This window comes from Pseudopipra pipra, chromosome 5 (genome assembly GCF_036250125.1).
Source record: "Pseudopipra pipra isolate bDixPip1 chromosome 5, bDixPip1.hap1, whole genome shotgun sequence".
In the NCBI taxonomy this organism is placed as follows: Eukaryota; Metazoa; Chordata; class Aves; order Passeriformes; family Pipridae; genus Pseudopipra; species Pseudopipra pipra.
This window is the reverse complement of record NC_087553.1, coordinates 24,174,355-24,194,037: the sequence shown is the minus strand read 5'-3', so window position 1 is coordinate 24,194,037 and position 19,683 is coordinate 24,174,355. Positions and strand designations below refer to the sequence as shown.

The window sequence follows — 19,683 nt, the reverse complement described above, 5'->3', positions numbered from 1 at the left end:
TACATGTGGCCCCTGATCAACTCTGTGGCAAAAAATTAAAAAAAGGTCCTTCTGATTCACAAAGAAAATGACTGCAACATGTTATGTAGTGCAGCAGTGAGGCTTCAAGAAGATGAGATGAAATAATGCCTTAAAAGCTGACCTTGCTGAGCCAGTGTTCCCTCCCCAGGCTGCAGAACATGTCATGGATGCTATTGGAGACTGCTGAGCTGATTGCTGGGAGCCTGCAGCTGCCTGGTCATCTCCAGCACAGATACAGCCTAGGCAGCAGTAATGAGCATAGCTGTGCCTCTGTCCAGGTTGCTTAAAATGAACCTGGACAAGTCAATCACCTGAAGAGGCAGATTGGAAGAGTGAATTTCTCTTCATGGCTCACCACACCTTGTCTCCTTGCCAGTTTTGCTAGGAAGGGCTGGTTAGTGGTGGGTGAAGCTATTTGCAGCTAATTGTCCCATGGGAGCTGGGAGTGACCTCACTCCTTCTCCAAACTCTCCTTACAGACTTCCTTCCCCCCTCCCAATGACTTTGTGATGGTGCTGATTTTACAAGAGTCTTAAGATAGAAATTATTTATATAAATTCCCATTTAGGCAACTTCCTGCAACTGGGTAATTTAATGTTTCAGTGTCTGGAAACATTGGGTTGAAGTTTCATCTTTTTTTTTAAGCGCAGCCCCTCAGTTAGATGTGTGGAGTATTTCTTTCTGTATAGAGAAAATGCCTTGCTGTTGATGGCTTTTGGGATAGAGAGGGCAGATGTTGGAATCACCTCGAACTGTGTTTTAGTAGCTGTTGGCATCTGTCAGCTTCTAACAGGGTGACTTCTCTGCAAAGCTCTGTGGTCAGCTTTGGTGCTGAGTCAGGAAAGGGGGAGCAGCTCCTAGCCACTCCTGTGCTGTAAGTAGCCTTTGGAAGACGATGCTGGTCAAGGTTTTCCCCTCTGATGCTGCCTCTTCTTCCTGTGCTTTAGGCATCAAGGGTGAGAATGGTTTCCTCCTCCAGGCACTGCCTGTGAACTTCCAAAGGTAATCTTTCTGTAAGAGAATGCTGTATCTGGGCTTATTCTTCTACTAGCAAAGCTGTAATGCTGATATATCTAGGACTTGGCATTTTTGTGTGGAGAGGAACTCTCCTCTCCCATGAATCCAGGAATACAAAGGTTCCAATCCTGCTTTCAGAAGTTTGCCTCTGTAGGATTTTTATTTATCTCGAGGGAGTAGTAGGACAGGAGAGAATGGAGGGGGTAATGTCAGACAGGAACCATGAGATTATGAGTCCATGATTTTTGGGAATTAAGAAGGATATATGTGCCTAATGGTCAGAGTTAAAAAAAAAAAAAAGAAAAGCAACAACCCACAAACAAAAATAAGCCAACCAGTTGTTATTTTAGCAATAACAGAATGGCTTCATAGTGAGTCGCCTTGGATGCTTTGTTGAGAATCACTGTTTTTACAACACTGCTGCATGTCTGCGTCAGAGAATGATTGTTAGGGAAGTCAGATGTGCCACTGCCCTCAGTGCACCGCTGCACAGTTGCCTGGGCCTGTGATAAGATGTCTGGGTTCTTCCAGCGCATTTGCTTGGTACATTGAAGTATTGATCTAATCTGAAAGATTCTATATGTTACATTCTGTGTGGAAAAATATACTCCAGTATATTAAAAAAACTCCCTTTGCCTGTGACTTCCACATGTTTAATACCTTTCCATGCTGCTGTAGAGTTTGACTTTTGATTCTTCTTAGAGTAACTGTGTACCCTGTGGCAAATTCAAAACTGTTCTCTCCTCTGTCTTGGCATGCAGAGGTGGGGAACAATGAATGCAAGTGGTGGTGGAGTAAGTTCCGATTTGACTTTGTTCTTGAGAATGTTCTTGGAAAATGAAAAACCAACTTCCTTTGTCATGCTGGACACAACTGTTTACAACACATCCTTTTCCTTGTTGTCTCTTTCCCCTCTGCCAGTTGCAGAATATCTTTGTAGGTTTACTGTGTTTCTCCCCTGGGAACAGGGGGCTTGACTAGTTTGTGTGGAGTGAGGCTGCTGGGAGTATGGGAAAGGGATGCAGTGCATGGCCTAGGTGTGTTTGATCCTGTTCTCACAGGAGCGTTGGAAGGTTGGGGAACATGCCTTCTCCTCATCTCCCTCCCCTTTTCTCTCTTTTTCCTGTCCCCTTCCAAAAAAGGGACTGGATGTTGGATGTTGACCCATCACAATGTTGGTCAGTCCACAAAAAAAAAAAGAGGAGGATGGGGAGAGGAGGGCTGTGCTAATACAGTGAGACAACAGAAATTAATAGAGCAGAAAAAAACTCTGGAAAGAAGAGTGCATGGCTCAGGGTAAAAGGGTTTTATTGTTGATTCTGGGTTTTTAAATGGGCACATGGGGAGGGGAAGCTGCTCTCTCTTCGGATGACTACAGCTTAGCAAAATGGGTGGGGGCTGTGTGAGCTGCAAGTGGAGAAGATTTTTGTGGTATTCTCAGATATTTATTTCCTCAAAATGAGAAAAGAAGTGGTGTGACCTTGTTGAAGGTTAGATTGTTTATGTGTAGGATGTGCTCTTATGTGCATCGGATCATCTCTTGAGTATGGCTTAGTGGGTGTGTACCTTGCCCTGGAGTTTGGTCTCCCTAGTGGACTGACTCCTCTACCTTCTGCTTCTGAGGCTAATGTTTCTGCTTGTGCTGATGCTACTGGTTTTATGTCCCAGTGACTCTTTTCTCTTGTTTCACTGACTGTACCGACAGCTGTGAAAATTGTGACTGGGACATCTCTTCAGCGTTCAGACTGCTCACTCCTCTGTAGAAATAACATTGACAAGAACTGCATTTGGATCGGAATTTGTTGTGCAGACAGAGCATGACATGAAGTGCAGTAACTGTAGATTCAATCACTTCATATGTTTGTAAGTCTTGCCTGTCTTCTGGCCGGGCACAGCACTGCTCACGTGCGTTTGGAGTTACGTACGTGTGCCTTTGTGTGAAGTGTGTGTTGTGCGGTGACTTTCACTGCCTCGACATTAAGGAAGCTTTGCCCAGCACGAGTAGTAACATGTAAATGAGTTGTACTAGTTAAAATTGCATGCCAGGTCACATACTTAACTCAGATTGTTTGGGGAGTGCTACTGGAGAGCTTAAAAATGCACTGTTGGGACCTTTTCATGTCTCATAGCTAAGTAAACTAGATGCCACCCCAGAGAGCAAAAGCAATTTAAGAAGTAATAAATGTAAAAACATTTGGTTTTTCTTGGATTGCTATCACTGACTTGAGCTGTGCCAGTGATTCTCTTACTGTGTAGAGTTATTTTGTCCTCTTCTCCTTTTCTATCTTTTGCCATATCAGCTGGTGATGCCATACCTTTGGGTGTTGAAAAGACCATAAATCAATTATCTATCAATTACAGAATTTATCATGAGTGCCTAGCACAATGGAAAGAGTTGATCCCAGTTGGCAATTCTAGGCATTTTTATAATTAAAATAGTCTAAAATAAACCTTGAACCATTTTGTCCTGTGTTTTTTTTTATTCCTTGTGAGTCTAGGGCACATTCTGAAAAAACATTAAGCTCCTGCTTTCACTGATATAAAGCTCTTGCTCGTATCCTAATAGATGCAGAAAGTTCGGACGTTGATTAAGCTACTGCATGGAATTTCTGTATTGGTCTTTTTGGATCCAGAATAAGGATAATTTAGTGGAGAAACTCTTTCAGGAATAAGGATAGTTTAATGGAGAAACTCTTGGAGGACTAAGAACTTAAGAGGGGAGTGGAAAATGTTTTTGTGGTATATCTTAACAGAAACAAAAGTCATCATGGTGGATATTTAAAGCTAGGGTAAGTGTGGAGCAGGTTTTAAGGAGGAACATTTTCTTCTCTTGTAGCTCTCCAGGAGAACCTTGCAGCCAGGCCGTGTGTGTTTTAGTGGATCGTGTCTTGTACAGCAGAAGGAGGCTTAGCTGTTAAGACTCTTTCATAGGATAGCTTTGTGTATCATTCTTTGCTCTCTCAGCAGTTTAGAAATTAAATACTTTCAGCCTTGGATGAGATGATCTATTTTAAAAACACAGATTGTGTTTGCAGATGGGACAGAATGGCTTCAGAGTCATGTTGTTTGGGGTTCTTTTGCTGCCTGCACCACGGTAGGTCTTGCTCAGAGCAGCCAGCCACCTCCTGCTTTACTAGACTGTGGTCGAATATGTGTTCAGAAATACTCCACGGAACTGAAGGACCAAGCTGGAATCTTTCTTCCCTCCTCTTACACCACTTTTGTTGCGTCAGAAATGAGGTTTCCGTATTTATGTTTGTTTATGTAGAAATAGCTCCTCCTCAGTGGTAACATTTTCCATGCCTTTATGCAAGCCAGAAATGAAGTTTTTTGTTTTCACTTGTGCCACATCCTGTCTGTTTACTGTTCTGAGTTTATTTTCAGTGGAAGAAGTTGCCATGTTAATGCTGAAGACAGAAGGTCTCTATTTCTAAAAGATACAGGACTGGCAATCTGCTCCTAGTGGAGAATTAGTGCGCTGTTGTTCTCCTGTGGATGCAGGCCATGTGGACACATCCCTGCTAGCTTTATGTTGGTTTGCTGTCTCTAACAGAATCGGTCCCCATGCAGTTTAGAGCCTCTTCTCTATCAAGAATCCTAATAACAGTGTTTTTCATCTCTAGGTTTTTATCAGGATAGTTATCTTGATAGAAATAGCACATGCTTTGTTTTGTTTTCTTTTCCCCTTTTTGCATTGAGAGCAGCTCCTAATACTCCTAAAGTGCTTTCATAAGATCTGTTAGATAAGTTTAAGCTGGTACTAAGGTTGGTGTTTAAGCTAATGCCCTGGCAGTACAAGGTGCTATCTTGCTCTAATGTGCATAACTTGTAATGACTTCTGGGCAGGAACAGGTAACAGCTTGTAGGGGATGGGAGCCTTCCACATTCGAGGTTTTTGGGTATAGACCTCACACAGACCTAGACACTGCCTGAAGCTCATGTAACCCACGTAGAAGAATTGTACAGCTCTGGTCCAAGTTTCCTGTGGCCATCCTGAAATACACCTAAGCCTGCGTCTGAAAGCCCTGGGAGTGCCTAGATGTACTTTTATGTGTGCATGTTTCCAAAAGTTTGTCACTTTTCCTGGCGCTCTGTTCTCCTGGTCCTGTTATATTTCAGGTTACCTCCGGGGGGAGCAAGGTAGTCAGTTGGAGATGGGGAAAGCTCCAAGAGTGAAATTTAGAAGTGTTGAAATATTTTCCTTTGATATATTTAAGAGTGTTCTCCAGAAAGGGAGAATAAGTGTGCAAGTAACTTTATTCTCCCTTGAACTGGAAGCAATGAGGTAGAGATGAAAGAGTGGGCAGAGAAGACAGGATATGGCAGAAGAGTAAGGAACTCTCCAAAATCTATTATGCATTAGATTGGTTTGTATTGCATTGGTAATTCATGTTTCTAAATGCCCCTGATTTGACATATGGTAATGTCAAGCGCCTTCCTCATGGTTTAGTACCTTGCAGTGCTGGGAACTGTATGGGGCAGAGAACAAAAAGGCAGTTGTCCCAGGGAGCTTAAAATGCGCAAGAAACAACAGAGGAATACAGCCAGCTGGGAGGAGCACTGGAAAGAGATCACAGCCAGGGGCCTGACTGATGTCAGGTCATTGCACAACTGGAGTAGCAAAGTGGAAGAGTGGAGAAGATGGAGGTGAATAGGGAATAGCTTTGTGGCTGTTGGGAAGTATCTTTTTACCCAGGTGTGAGAGGAAGCAGGGAAGTATATTGTGGCACTGACTTGGGCTGTGATGGAGGTAGGTGTCCAAGAAACAAGTGCCAAAACACGTTCACAGTGTCAGGTAAGAGGGAAGCTGTTTATGCCAAGGTGCTTGATCTGTAGCTTGTCAAGGCAGCATGTTTGCTATGATGTGCTCGCAGGCACCACCTCTATTGGAAACCTGTTCTAATGGTTTGCTAGACTTGTGTCCTGTTGCACAGGGGAAGAGGCCTCTCAGAAGAAAGGCCTGCTAAGTGAGTTAACAGCCCACCCTCGTGATGTTCTTTTTAACAAAGCAAAAGAGGAGCTCAAAGGCTGAGCTAGTGGTAGTGAATGAGCTGAAATGCACTCACCTGGTTAAGGCTCTAATCGTCTGTGCTGTTAGCTGTTTTTCTTAAGTATAGACCAGATTTGCTCTCACAGCTTCAGCTTCTTGCGTACGGTAGTCTTTTGTAACAGCTTTGTGCACTGCTTATACCTGTCACTGTAGCTATGATGTGTGGGACTTGAGAAGATTAGAAGGGATAATTTGGAAGGTGTATGTTAATTTTGCAGATTTGGGAGTACAGTATTCCATCGTGTTTCACTAGCAAGGAGAATGAACTGCCAACTGATGCACAGAACCAATAAAAAGTATCAAGTGAATAAAAAGCTGTCCTCAGGGGCAACCCTGAGGGGCAGGGGGGATGAGGTGAATTGGGTTTTGGCGTAGGAGGAGTGTAACTCTAGTTTGTAAGAAAGTTTGTATGTTTTCTTTCAGAACACAGTGCTGGAAAGAGTTATTAATTTCAATGACTGTGTCAGTTAAAGGGGGTTAGATTAAGAATGATAGACGATCATGTAATTAATGGTGGTTGATGTATAATCACAAGGGGGCAGTGTTAAGGTTACATACACAACTTGAACTTATGAGTGACCCTGCTTCTGAATACATAACCCTTGTCATGTCAAAATGCTTGTTGACCACTTTTTGCTATTTCCCCTTCTTTTAAAATGAGTGCAGAGACACAGAAGAATTCCCTTTCAGATCTTCACTTCTGTTGATCTTACTGACGCTGAATTTGGCTCTATGCTATTGATGTGGTTTGATTAGCTGGAGTGTGGATGTCCAGGTCCTGTTCCTCCTGCCACTTGTGGTCTGATGTACAGATCCTCTCCCCCATGAACTTTAGGAAGGGCTTAGCAGCTTCCCCTCTTGTATATCTCCCAAAGTGCACTAGGATGTGCAAGGTTGCAGCTGGCTGGACTTTATTTAGACCTAGGTTAACCACAGATGCATCTGCTCTGATTTCATTCTAGATGTGCCCTTTATGAGCTTAGTGGAAGCACTCTCTCAGCACTGTGAGTGTTCAGTTGCTACCTTGTGACATCCTCATCCGGCTTCATCTCTCCAAATGTTTAGATATAGTATAGGTAATGAAGTACCTATGTGTGTGTGTGTGTGTGTGTGTATGTATGTTTTGAAGCTCAAAACTGAACAGTTGTATTTCCTGTACTGATCAGGACTGGAAAGGAATTACCCTGCTGTACATGTGGTTATGGAAAGTTGTAACTCAGAGCAGAGCTATTTTGGAAAAACAACAACTGGAAAGAACGAAGAAAAGCCAAGTTTGACAATTAGTTTGTAAATTAAACTACAGCAGTTGTGCAGGTCCATGTATAGTAAGATAATATCTGCTTAAAAAAGTCGGGGTATTTCCCTGGATTTTTCTCTTTCCCCTGTGGAAGAAAACAGAAATGAGGTAGACTGTGGCACAAGTAACATCAGAGTGCTGCACACCATTAATGCAAGTGTGTGTTTTGTAAAAGCCTGTGCTGGAGGGGCCATTTGCACACCTTAGTGTGCATGTGGAAAGGACTTGCTACTGGCCCTCTGCTTTTACTGAGTACCTGTTCCCCAGTTTGTGCTGTGGCTTCAGGTGAAGCAGAGCTGGGGCAGTTCATCTGCAAGTGTATGCTCTTGTTTGTGCTGTGTAATGACCTGTCAGTAAATGACAGATGTGTCCTTCCCTGCTGCAGCTGCAAACTGTGGTGATGGATTGTTGGCCTTTCTAAAGCCCTTTCCATCTACTGATCATAAAGGCCTGTGTAAGAGCTATGTCTTGTGCTTTTACAGAAAGGGCATTCCAAAAAGTATCAGGAGGTTATCAGAAGGAGGCAACATTATGCTGTTCCCCTTGATAGGCACGTCTTTACTGCAATCACATCAAAAGCAGCTCTTCTAATGGGTAGAACCAATGGCTGCCTGCTTGTGATCTTGGTTTAAGTGGATTATCGTCCTGCAATCCAGAGGTCACATTAGAGCCTGCTTACAACCAAATTGAAAATAATAGCTACTTTAGATCTTAGACCTTCAAGAATTTGTTCCATTGAAAGAAGATAGCTTTTTATCCAGGAAATGGCCAAGGGTCATGCTGCTTTGAGATCTTGCATGTTCTGGATGTTTTCATGGGTCAACTGGCTTTTAAAAGCCAACCAGGTTAAATTCACATTGTGCAGAAAATAATGCTAAGTTAGTAGAATTACTAACAGGCTGGCTAAGTGTACCATGCCATACAATGTTTGGTAGAAGCATGACTTCCATGCTCTCAAAGCAAGGAAAGCTTTCAGTACATATCCTTCCATTGAGGGTACTTTGCACTGAGTGTGGTTTTCAACATGGCAGTAGGAGAGGGGGGATTGCTTGCTGAAGGAATAAGGATACTCTTCCCCTTGCCCCCCTTGCTGCATAGTGACACTGTGGCACATGTTGTTGCCTGTTGCTGCTTGGCAGGCTAACCATAACACTAAGACACAGCAGAATAGCCCATACTTTTATGGAAAGCAGAGCTGTTAACTTAGTTAACAGCTAAGTTATGTATGTATGATGCCTGTCGTCTTCCAGTATGGATGATTTAGATACCTCCTTCTGATCTTTTTACAAAGGCATGCAGTGATAGGACAAGGGGGAATGGTTTTAAACTGAAAGAGAGTAGGTTAAATTAGATGTTAGGAAGAAATTCTTTACTGTGAGGGCGGTGAGGCACTGGAACAGGTTGCCCAGATAAGTTGTGGATGCCCCATCCCTGGAAGTATTCAAGATCAGGTTGGATGGGGCTCTGAGCAACCTGGTCGAGTGGAAGGTGTCCCTGACTATGGCAGGGGGGATGGAGTGAGATGATCTTTAAGGTCTCTTCCAACCCAAACCATTTTATGATTCTATGATCTCAGGTAAATGCTCTATTCATCTTGTGCTGAAATTATTGCAGTAGGGAGGTGACAATAGCGGTGGCAGTGTTTCAGGATGTCAGGGAGGATGTGAAAGGTTCCTGAACACCACATGATTTGTTGTGTCACGAGGGGTGGCACTGGCAGACTTATCTAGGTCCTGTTCCTAAAACATGTGAGCAGCCTGGTGAAAGGCATGTGAGAGATGCAAAGCACTGTTACTGTTATGCTCCTGACTCCTTTCAGCTGGGTTCAATTGCTTTTTGGTCCTCTTCCTTGGCAGGTCTTGGCTCGTGGGCAGCTCTTCAGCAATCCCATCTGGAACCTCACACCAAAAGGCACCATGATAATGATGACTGATGTCACTGCAGCCCCCAGATTGGGGTCAACTGCCACCACTCCAGCTGTGGCTCCTAACTTCTCCTGGATGCCGGAGGATGGCAGCCCCACGGCTGTGGAGCAGCCAATATTCCTCATGACCACTGCTGCTCAGGCTATCTCAGGTTTCTTTGTATGGACAGCTTTGCTCATCACCTGCCATCAGGTAAAACCCTGTCACTCGTACTTCTCATCCTTTCCTTTTCCTCACATGGAGGAACAGACCATTTCCACAGTATGAACGGAGAAGAAGCACACTCTGTAAAACATTTGGCCATCTCTTGAATGTTTGCAGTAAGGTCTGTTATCTCAGGCCACCCTTTCACAGGTCTTGTATCTGAATCCAGCCATTTTGTTATTGTGTCAGCTGTTGGCTAAAAGTTTGTAGTCACCTGTTGTTTGACATTCTTCCTTTGATCTCCTGTGCCAGTGGATTCCAAAGGCTGAACTCCACTGCGGAAAGGAGTAGCAGGAAATGTTTTATTTTGATTTTTCTCTTCTCCCCGCTTTCTGGGCCAGTTGTCCTGGGAGCCAGAACAAGTCAAACCCTGCATCCTGTTCTGTACCTCCCTTTCATGCAGTTGTCATGTGAACTAAAAACCACAGTAGGGAAACACGAGCCCTGTTATTTATCAACCTGTGTTTTGTACCTGTTGGATCATAGATTCCAGAGTGATGACTAGAATCTAGAAAATTACAGCCTATTGATGGAGTACAGGGGCTAGTGGAGTTAAAACATTAGTCACAGATGAATAAGAGTAACACCTGCAGTTTCACCACCTTGAGTAACAATTGCAAGTGCCATGGATCCTGCTGTCAAATTGATTGCCTACTGAAGGTAGGAAGAAATTTTCCTCCGCAGTATAGCATTGCACAGTTAGGCATTAATGTCCTTCTCCAAAGAAACTGATGGAGGTCAGTGCCACAGAGACACTGTTGATTGAAATGTGCTGTTGTCCTCTCACACGGCAGCAGCTCCTGTGCTCTCGTAGGCACATGGATCACAGGGCTCTTTTGACATCCCAAGGGCAAAGCTTAGAGTCATCTGAACTCCGGTATCAGCTGTCCCTGTGCTGGGTGAGATGTGTCACTGGGATTGTCAAAGGGCAAAAATATCCCTAAGGTTTGTTAGTTTATTTTCAACCTGTTCTCCCCAGGAAATGAGGTTTTTGTGAGCTCCTCATGGGTTAGGGAGAGGAAACAGAAGTATTTTTGAGCCCTTCAGTCGATTTTGACCAGATCTGGCCAAGAGGCAGGGAGGGATAAGCAACAGACTGCTGGGGAGAGAGAGACAAGCCCCTCTCCCTTATGAGGGAAAGGTGAGATCATCAGCGTATGTTTTGTTAGATCCTGCAGAATCCTCACAACATCCCCAAATGCAGGGTGAAGCTTCAAACAAACACTTGTGCCTCTTCAGGCAGCAGAATCAGTCAGTCATGAGGCACGTATGTAATAAACTAGCTGTTACTAATTCCAGCAGTTGGGGCAGCAGCTCGATGAGAATTGCCATTCAGAGGCTTTGCCTCTGCTGACTCCATGGTCAACAGAGCGTACCCACAACTTACACTGAAGCTCTGGCCCGTGTTATTAGGCCATTGCAGGAGCTGTACTTATCTTCAGGGTGTGGTTGTGGTCAATGCCTTTTTCAGGAGGTGGGTATTCTGTGAAAAAGCATCTTAGGTGTGGGATTTAATCATGGCTAACAAACTGTGGGGGGTGGGAGCAAGTAAGGTGGGGACGCTGTGCTCCCCCAGCCCGTGACTTAGGGGGATTGGCATGTGTGCAAACAGTCAGACAAAACAAACGCTGTGGCTCTGTGGTTCCTTTGAGCACGTTGCATGACCTCAGCGCTCCCTTGATGGCTGTCAGTTTGTGGCTGTGCTGTCACCAATGTGCAGAATGACACTTTTTGAGCATATAGGCTGTGGCTTATCAGCTTTTTGACTGTGCTCTGAAGGGCTCTCTTAGGTTGTTTCAGGTGAAAGCATCCAAAACTGCTTTCAGAGAGTGAGTGTGTTCACAAAGAGCATGTGCTTAAGCGCATGCACCTTCCCTCTTCAGAGAAAAGCAGCCTGCAGTGGTGTGAATCTTAGGTACTTAAAAGAGGATAGCAGGAAGGTAGGACTGATAACTGGAAAAAAGATGTGAACAAAAGAATGTGGGCGAGGTAATGTAACAGTAAATTAATTCCCTATAAGAAACTAGGTTAGAAATGCCTCCATTTCCTTTTCCTTCTCCTTCCCCCTCTCTGCAAACCAAGGGTTGCTATATCAGTGTCATATGATAACAGTGATTTATTTTTTCTTTTATGTTCATCACCTTGAGGCTGCTGGAGGCAATCAAGAGGTGATTTACTGAATTTGTTTTTCCTGGTCTAATTGACTCTCCAGTTCTACTTTCCCTCTCTACTCCATATTCCGCTGATCCTGGTCTCCCCTCTCCGTCCTCTCAGATCTACATGCATCTCCGCTGCTATAGCTGCCCAAACGAACAGCGCTACATCGTTCGGATCCTCTTCATTGTGCCCATTTATGCCTTTGACTCATGGCTCAGTCTCCTGTTCTTCACCAATGACCAGTACTATGTTTACTTTGGCACAGTGCGGGACTGCTATGAAGGTAAGGAGGGGTCAGACAGAGGTGGGAAGTCTCTGCCCTGAGAGAACTTTGTTTCTGGTTGAGAACATGGAGAAAGCATCACTGTCACCTACTGAAGCAAAGTTTTGTGGTGTGCCTAACTGGATGACCATGGCTTGCTTAGTGACTGAAAATCATAGAATCAAAGGATGGTTTGGGTCAGAAAGGACCTGTAAAGATAATCTAGTGCAGCACCCCTGCCATGGGCTGGGACAGCTTTGCTCAAAGCCCCGTCCACCCTGACCCTCTTCCTCATTGGCCTTTGAGCAGGACAGGATGTGTTGAACCTTTCCTTTACAGTGTTCTGTAAAGACCAAGTTTATGGTTTTCTTGGGTCCTTTGTTTCAGGAAGGTCTAAAGCCAAAGAATCTGATCGTATCTGGGTGTTAGAAAGCGAGGTGTTGCTTAGCTCCTGGCTGTTCTGACAGCACCTACTCAGCAGCCAAACACTTGCTTTGTCCTGTTTTGCTGGTGCAGTGTGTCAGCAATGTATTCTTCTGGTCCCATCCTGTGGCCACTTGTGTGCTTGCACAGGGTAGCACAGCCGCCACATGCTGAGGCCGGTCAGGTGTAGTGCTTCGGGGTCCTGCAGGAGAGAGGATACCATGTTCAGGATGAGTTACCAATGCCTTGGTTTTGGTTATCTGCTGCAGATAACATAATACCACTAATGCTGTATGTGAGGGAAGCGGTTACTCTCCAGTAAATGCTACCTTAACTTCCCTCCTGATCTTATCCTGAAAGAAGCCTCTACCCACCCGGCAGGAGAGACTGCACTCAAGCAGTGTATTTTTGAGGACAATTTATCACCATCCCCTCATTAAATCATAACTCATTGGTACAGTTATTTTGGTGAGATCTGCATTGCAGAGAGGTGCCCCTGGCCATGTGATCAAGTTAATCAGCTGAAGGGACCAGCAGGCCCTCCTCACATCCACAACAACGCTCTGAGATGCAGCAGCAGATGGCAAACGTGCACACGTGATGCAGGAGGCATCTTTGTTTGGGCCTGGTTTTATAGTTTCCCTGCCCTGTGCGTGTGTAGGTCTAGCAGGAAGCCTGCTACTCTGGGAAACTCCTCTCCTAGCAACAGCCAGTGTCCCTCTGCCTTGCTTGCTCAGGGAGTTTGCAAACATTTGAGCATCTGCTCAGGAGGCAGCCCATGCGCCAGAGTTCACCTCGGTGCATTGGCCTGTGTGAAAACTACAGGTGGAGGTGAAAGCACCTTTGAAAAGCAGGTTCTGTCCCTCACTTTTTCTGGGGATCACTTCAAAACAGCCTTTTTGTTCTATTCCCTCCCTTGACATCCACCTTATCCTTTCTTTTACTGAGAAGGTTTTAGGTTGTGAGGTGGGGAGGAGGTCTATTAGGGAATGGGGGGAGAAGACTCTACTGATAAATTTTGAAAGCTGTCTTGAGCCATATGTAGACTACATTTCATAGTGTTTTGGTGTTGCTCTTTCCTGTGACTGTTTCTGTACAAACCTGAGTGTCAGTAACACTGACACAAGTAGATTTTTTTTTTCTTTTACGTCGATATCATCTAATGACTGTGGATCAGGAATGGGAGAAGTGTTCTTTTGCTGATGTGATGAGTTTTGATCGCTAGCACTTACTTCTTTTCGGGAGGGACAGGCAGATATTTCTCCCTCCCTTTTATTCCTTTTGTTTTGTTTTGTCTTCTTCCTCTGATGTCATCTCTTCCCTAGTGCTTGTGGAATGGCCTGGTATTGTAATGACCACATCAGAGGGCAGGGGTCACTGGAGGACAATAGGAAAAGCTCAGCTTTTCTTCCTCTGGGTACTGGGAACTGTCAACTAAGTTGCAGGAAAATTGAAGGCAAAAGGGGTTACCACAGTTATTTAAATGAGTTTTCCGTGGTTGGTGTTTTGTCTCCTAATTAAAGCTTTGGTAAAGTAGTTACTGTGTGAACTTTGTTCAATAATAACGATTACAGGTGGAGTAACAGTATACCAATTACATACGTAGAAGCAGGTATACCATTTGCTTTTAGGTGCCATAGCATTCTTGCCAGCTAGACACATCTACAAGCCATAAATACAATGTTTTGAGACTATGAGAATTTTGGGAAGTGTTGAGTACCTCTTTGCCAGGGCATAGTTTGGATGCTTGTAGAAGAATTAGAGTTGATGTCTGACTTCAGAAGTTCATCTGTGTGGAAAAATTGACCTCAGGTCTAATAACCGGCTGCTTGAGGAGATCAGCGTCTCTGTGCTGTATGTTATTAGGCTTCTGTTCTTATTTCGGAGTTCCTCGAGACTTCTGTTTCTATCCCAAATTGTTTGAGGCAAAAAGCAGGATTTGGGTGTTGTCATTCCAGGGAATGTCCGAGTACAGATGACCGTGGAAAACAATGTTGAAAGAAAGGTCATCTGGTCTGTCCTTTTGCCCCAGGGCTGTATGTAACACACTCAGTAGTACAGTCCTTGCCCTAAGAAATCTCACAACTTTGAGGGTCCAACAGCGATTTTAACAAGTCGAGAGAGTATCAGACAGGGCACATGCAGGCTTACTCCATGCATTAAAGTGGGTTTGGATCCCATGAAAAGGAAATACATCTGCAGTTGTGGAGAACTGAAATGGGACAAACTATTAATGGTCAGTTCAAGAAGGCTGTTCGCTGTCAAGAAGGCATGTTGCTGGGGAAGGCAAAGTGGGCCAAGGAGAAGTTTATTCAGTAGACAAGAAATTTCATCATTCAGAGGAAATGAAGCACAGTCTGTTTTTCAAAAATCTCCACTAAACATGAAAACAGCGTTTCACTAAAACCCCTCTGTTTCTCCAGCTTTTATATCTGTAGTCTGGTTACCTGGCAGAGAGAAACTGTGTTCATCAGCTAGAAGGTTAAATACAGGAGATAACATATATCTGATCCATTAACCATATCTCTCCCAGATTATTTAGTACCAGCGTAATGTCCTAGAATAATACACAGGAACCCTGTAAAGAATGGCATCTTACAGATGCCAAGTAATACAGAGACTGACTACAGTTTTAAATGGTTCTGTGACCCTTTTGGCATGAGTCATGGAACTGGCGTGGGACCATGGCCAGGCTCCAGTTCAGATAGTCTTGTGAGTGCTGAGGTAGAATGATAAATGCAGTGAAAATAATCTGGAGTGCTTTGAAGGGGAAGGTGCTGCATAAGCAGTCCCTGCTAATGTTTGGTCTGTTGCCTGTACTCTTGGTCCTTGCACCTGTTTTGAAGTTGGTTGTCATTTTACTCTGATTGATGTCTTTGCAGCCTTTGTAATATACAACTTTCTCAGCCTATGCTATGAGTACTTGGGAGGGGAGAGCTCCATCATGTCTGAGATCAGAGGAAAACCAATTGAGTGAGTATTTATTGTGCTTACAGCATGACGCTATCCTCCTTCTGAACCCATCCACTTTTCCTCTTATCCCTGCCCTGAAAAACTGTGTCATGTGGCAAATGTCTGCTGAGACTGGACAGTGTGGATGGTGATGATTTACCAATACCCTGGTCTGAGACAGATCAGGGTGATCACATCCTCTTAGGCAAGCTGGACTGATACACAGCTTTTCTGGACACCTGCCTACTCATTTGTTTATTTTTTTATTTCCTTCTCCTTTAAATCTTTTCTATCTTTAGTTGATTGTGCTTCCTTTGGGATCTGTGTTTCTCCCCATGCTACTCCGTTAAAGGAAAAATATAATTGAAGTGTATAGTCAGGATGTTGTTTTAGACATTTCTCTGAAAGAGAGTATGGCTGTAACTTTAATTATGGTTGGAGGAAGCACCAGCCCTGCAACTTTGCTACAGAGAGATAGATAAAGAGGGTAGGAATCTTGCACTCCAGCCCAGATCTTGCTTGTGAACCCTGTCATCTTGTGTTGGCTCTTTCAGGTCCAGCTGTGTGTATGGAACTTGCTGCCTGTGGGGAAAGACCTATTCGATTGGATTCCTGAGGTTCTGCAAACAGGTATGGGCTGGAGGGACTGTGCCATCCTGCAGAAATGAATGAAGTGTGTGTGGGTGGCAATGGTGCCTTTTGCTGCTGAACTTCTGAGATGAGCACTCCTTTGAGGGGGATTATAATAGCATTTTGAGAGGCCTGCAGACTGCTGAGAAGAGGAGTTTCAGGGCTCTTTTGTTTAGAATGATTTTAATGTTTTCTACTCAACCCTGCATCAGGACAGCCTTAGCAAAAGATGCAAGTTATCTCCTGGAACTGATGTTAACCCTGAGAAGAAACATTTCCCTTTCTGGATTGCAGAGATCCCAACTGTAAGAAACTGATGTCTGTGTTGTGTCGCAGACACCTCAGTTGTGTAACAGCCTCCTGAATTCCCAGAGCTGCTGTTGTGGTTTGGAGTTGAGGAGGGGGTGGAGGTTAAGCATGACACATTGCTTTGTAGGAGGAACTGAGTATTGCTCATCATGTGTGTCTGTCTGTGCTGAACTGGGTACGTCGAGTGGGAGGGCGGGAGCGAGGGAGATCTAAACCTCAATACAGCCCTTGTCTGCTCATCCCAGGTCAGTCACCTCTGGCTGTCACCGAACAGCAGGTGAATGTCAAGTCTTTGCTCACTTGCTGAAATGAACGCACAGGGTTTCTTTGGAGACAGTGTGAAGCAGGTCTGGTTCTTTGAAGAGGCTTAGGTCATTGTAATTCCAGTCACTGGGTCTAGATCTTTGCCCTGGCTTTTCCTGTACGTCATGACCTGTCTTCTGTGTTTTAGCAATATGCAGAAATATCAAAGGTAAAATGCCGTCTCAGTAATATCCAGTGCAGCACAAGTGACCATTTCCAAAGGATGACATCTTTTGCTTTTCTGTTCTGTTTGTCCCTGCCCCATATTTTGTCCTTATGGCTTTCCTGGATTTTTCCCGATACTTTATTTTCTACTCTGCACCCATTATGCTGCTTCACCTGTTTCTCTTGGGTTTCATTTGGACACCCTATGGTGGATTCACTGCATTACCTATTCTTTGTGCTTCTAATGTTAACTTTTACCTTTCAAAGATGTCATAAGCAAATGTAACACCCATGAAAGGTGAATGAGTGCTGGAGAAATAATTTCCCTTAGACCTCTTGTTTCTCATGTCCCACAGCCTCTGGCAATTATTGCCACATGGGTTTGGCGATGGCCGTGTTTGGAAAGTTTGTTCATCACAGTGAAGACTAGAAGCATTCTTTGGGGAGGAGGAGGTGTGTTTTTTCTGCTGGCCTCCACAAATCCTAGCTCATTTGGTAACTCTGGCTAAGGTGGATAATTTGCTTTTCCCTTGCTGCTATCTAGCAGCATTTCTTCTAGTCAGGCCTGCCCTTTGCTAACTGCTAAGACTGCTGTGGAGGCTGTGAGGGAGATGTCTTGCAAATGGATGTTTAAATACTTCTGTCCTTTTTGGCTTGGTGAGAAATTGTTGATACCAAGACTCACTTTCTGGTGCTTCTAGACTTTCAGGATTGCCAAGGAAGACCCCTCAAGGCAAATTCGTGGGAAAGCTGGTGCAAAAGAGCAACAGAGCATGTGTCAGTACTGATCTAGGCAGTATCCATCATCATGATGATCAGGGGGAGGAACGTGCTGGAAGGAACACCTTGCCCTTTTTAGCCTTGTTCTCAGCATCTCCAGCACTTCTGTTGCCTCCCACCCCACCTGCTCATTTTCTGCTCTTTCCAGCCCCTTTCATCCTGAAGGAATCTCTACTAAAACCATTCCTTCTTTCCATCTTCACCTCCACTAAAAGCTTTTCTCAAGCAGGTGCCTGGTTTGGGTCAGCAAGTCTGCCTGTGTTGCCTGTGGCCCTCCAGCAGTGTGGTGGCTGCAGCGTAAAATCCAAACAGCTTGTTTCCTTTAGTATGTCTTAATTAAGATTCTTTACTGGGCCTGTGTCTGATGACCCTCACACATGGGTCACACACCATCCATGTGCTTCCCATATGCTGTAGCATCTTCTAGGGAAGCAACTAAAAATAGTACGTGGTGGTTTGGATTGCAGGGAAATGGTTAAAACATCCCAGATCGGAAGAAGGGGAAGCTCAGAGGATGGAGTTGTTTACCAATTAGCTTGACCTTTTCCAGTTCACATATTTACAGTGACTCACTAACTGGCATGTGCTGGGGTTTTTAATCTCCTTGAAGTCTTATGACCACTAACAAATTGCATCGTATCCAAAGCAATTATTACTGTTTGGTTTTGCCTTCTTTCTTTACATAGCCCTCCCCACATGTGCACAGGTCAGCACCTGCCAAGGCTCTTCCAGCCTCCTTCAGGGAGACATGGATCGTATCTTTTCAGGGAAACATTTTTAGGGTCAGAAACCTTCACTCTCTTAGGACTTTGAAGTTCACCAGAAAGTTGAAGAATGGGGTGGCTTTCAGAGAACATTTGTTCCAATAGGAGCAGTGGTTTATACTGGCAGAATGGATAGAGTTGATCCCAAGTGCCACAGAATCTTTGGGGAGATTCAGTAAAGGTCACATGGATGACAGCAGAACAGGTCTTAACTTCTGTCTGTCAACATACATCTCTGTGTATACAAAACACCTGAATATCGTGGCAGCTGTCAAAAGTTCCTCCTCAGAGAACTAAGTTCCCCTCTGATCCAGGGGACCTTCTTGCCTAACTATGACAACTATGGATTGGAGTTTGCTTTCCTTCCCCAGTATGCCTCTGTTAAACTTGCTGTGTCCATACCATAGCACAGTGTGGGATTTTTTGTTTTTCATACAGTTGCCATGCATAAATGTGCTGCAGCACAGCCTGTGAAAAGCAGCTCTGGAAGAGAGGACCTGAGCAGCTTCTAGAAGCAACCCTACAGAGATGGTTTTTTTCCCATTCTGGACAAGTAGATAGCACACATACTGCTTCTGAATCTCCTGTATCTCCTTTTGAGTGTTGCAGTCATCAAGCACAATTGATTAGGAAGTGGCAGGATCAGACTCCTTGTTGGGGCTGGACTGTGTTGCCTTGCTGAGTTGTCCTAGTGGACACTACATCGTGATGCTGGTTTGGGGACTTGGCCCCTTGCACCTCCTGCCTTATCATTCTTCCTTTCTCATTCCTGTAGGCTACCCTGCAGTTCTGTGTGGTGAAGCCCCTCATGGCAATCAGCACAGTCATCCTTCAGGCCTTTGGCAAGTACCAGGATGGTGACTTTGAGTAAGTTTATTTGTCTGGCGTGCAAGACTTGGCTGCCCATTCTCTGCCTGGCTTTGCATATTGTCCGTGTGTGTGCTGGGCCATGGGAAAAGATGGGACAACATGGGCTGATGCACATGAGAAAAGAGGGCAGAGGTAGCCCTCTTAGTTTCAGGTTTTTTCTACCTAGTTTTGGGGGAGGGAATGGGACAGGGAGGCAGGAAGGAAATGGACTCTTTGAACTCCCCAGTGACAGTGGCAAGGGGAAAAGATCATGCTGAAGTTTCAGGCATTCATATATCTTCTCTTTTCAGTGTGACCAGTGGCTACCTCTATGTGACGATCATCTACAACATCTCTGTCAGCCTGGCACTGTATGCCCTCTTCCTTTTCTACTTCGCCACACGTGAGCTACTCAGTCCCTATAGCCCAGTCCTCAAGTTCTTCATGGTGAAGTCTGTCATCTTCCTGTCCTTCTGGCAAGGTGAGCTGCTTTTCCCTTCCCTTGGTAGGCACAAAGAGCTCTCTGCAGGGCCTCAGACACTAGAGTTAATAGAGCAGATGTCGATGAATAGACA

At 44.6% G+C, this 19,683-nt stretch overlaps 1 protein-coding gene across 6 annotated transcripts in view; it reads left to right on the top strand.

Annotated features, from left to right (window-relative positions):
• The window catches only part of TMEM184B (transmembrane protein 184B), a 32,036-nt gene that overhangs the window by 3,999 nt on the left and 8,354 nt on the right, over window positions 1–19,683 (top strand). For 3 of the 6 annotated variants that reach the window (XM_064655084.1, XM_064655082.1, XM_064655079.1), the window contains exons 2-8: window positions 9,242–9,502; window positions 11,662–11,682; window positions 11,789–11,954; window positions 15,239–15,329; window positions 15,863–15,938; window positions 19,035–19,126; window positions 19,420–19,589. In XM_064655084.1, the coding sequence (XP_064511154.1) occupies window positions 9,302–9,502; window positions 11,662–11,682; window positions 11,789–11,954; window positions 15,239–15,329; window positions 15,863–15,938; window positions 19,035–19,126; window positions 19,420–19,589 (817 nt within the window). In that variant the 5' untranslated portion in view covers window positions 9,242–9,301. Of the gene's footprint in view, window positions 1–7,148; window positions 7,165–9,241; window positions 9,503–11,661; window positions 11,683–11,788; window positions 11,955–15,238; window positions 15,330–15,862; window positions 15,939–19,034; window positions 19,127–19,419; window positions 19,590–19,683 lie in introns of those variants that run through there. The other 3 variants (XM_064655083.1, XM_064655081.1, XM_064655080.1) reach the window with 2 other exon arrangements.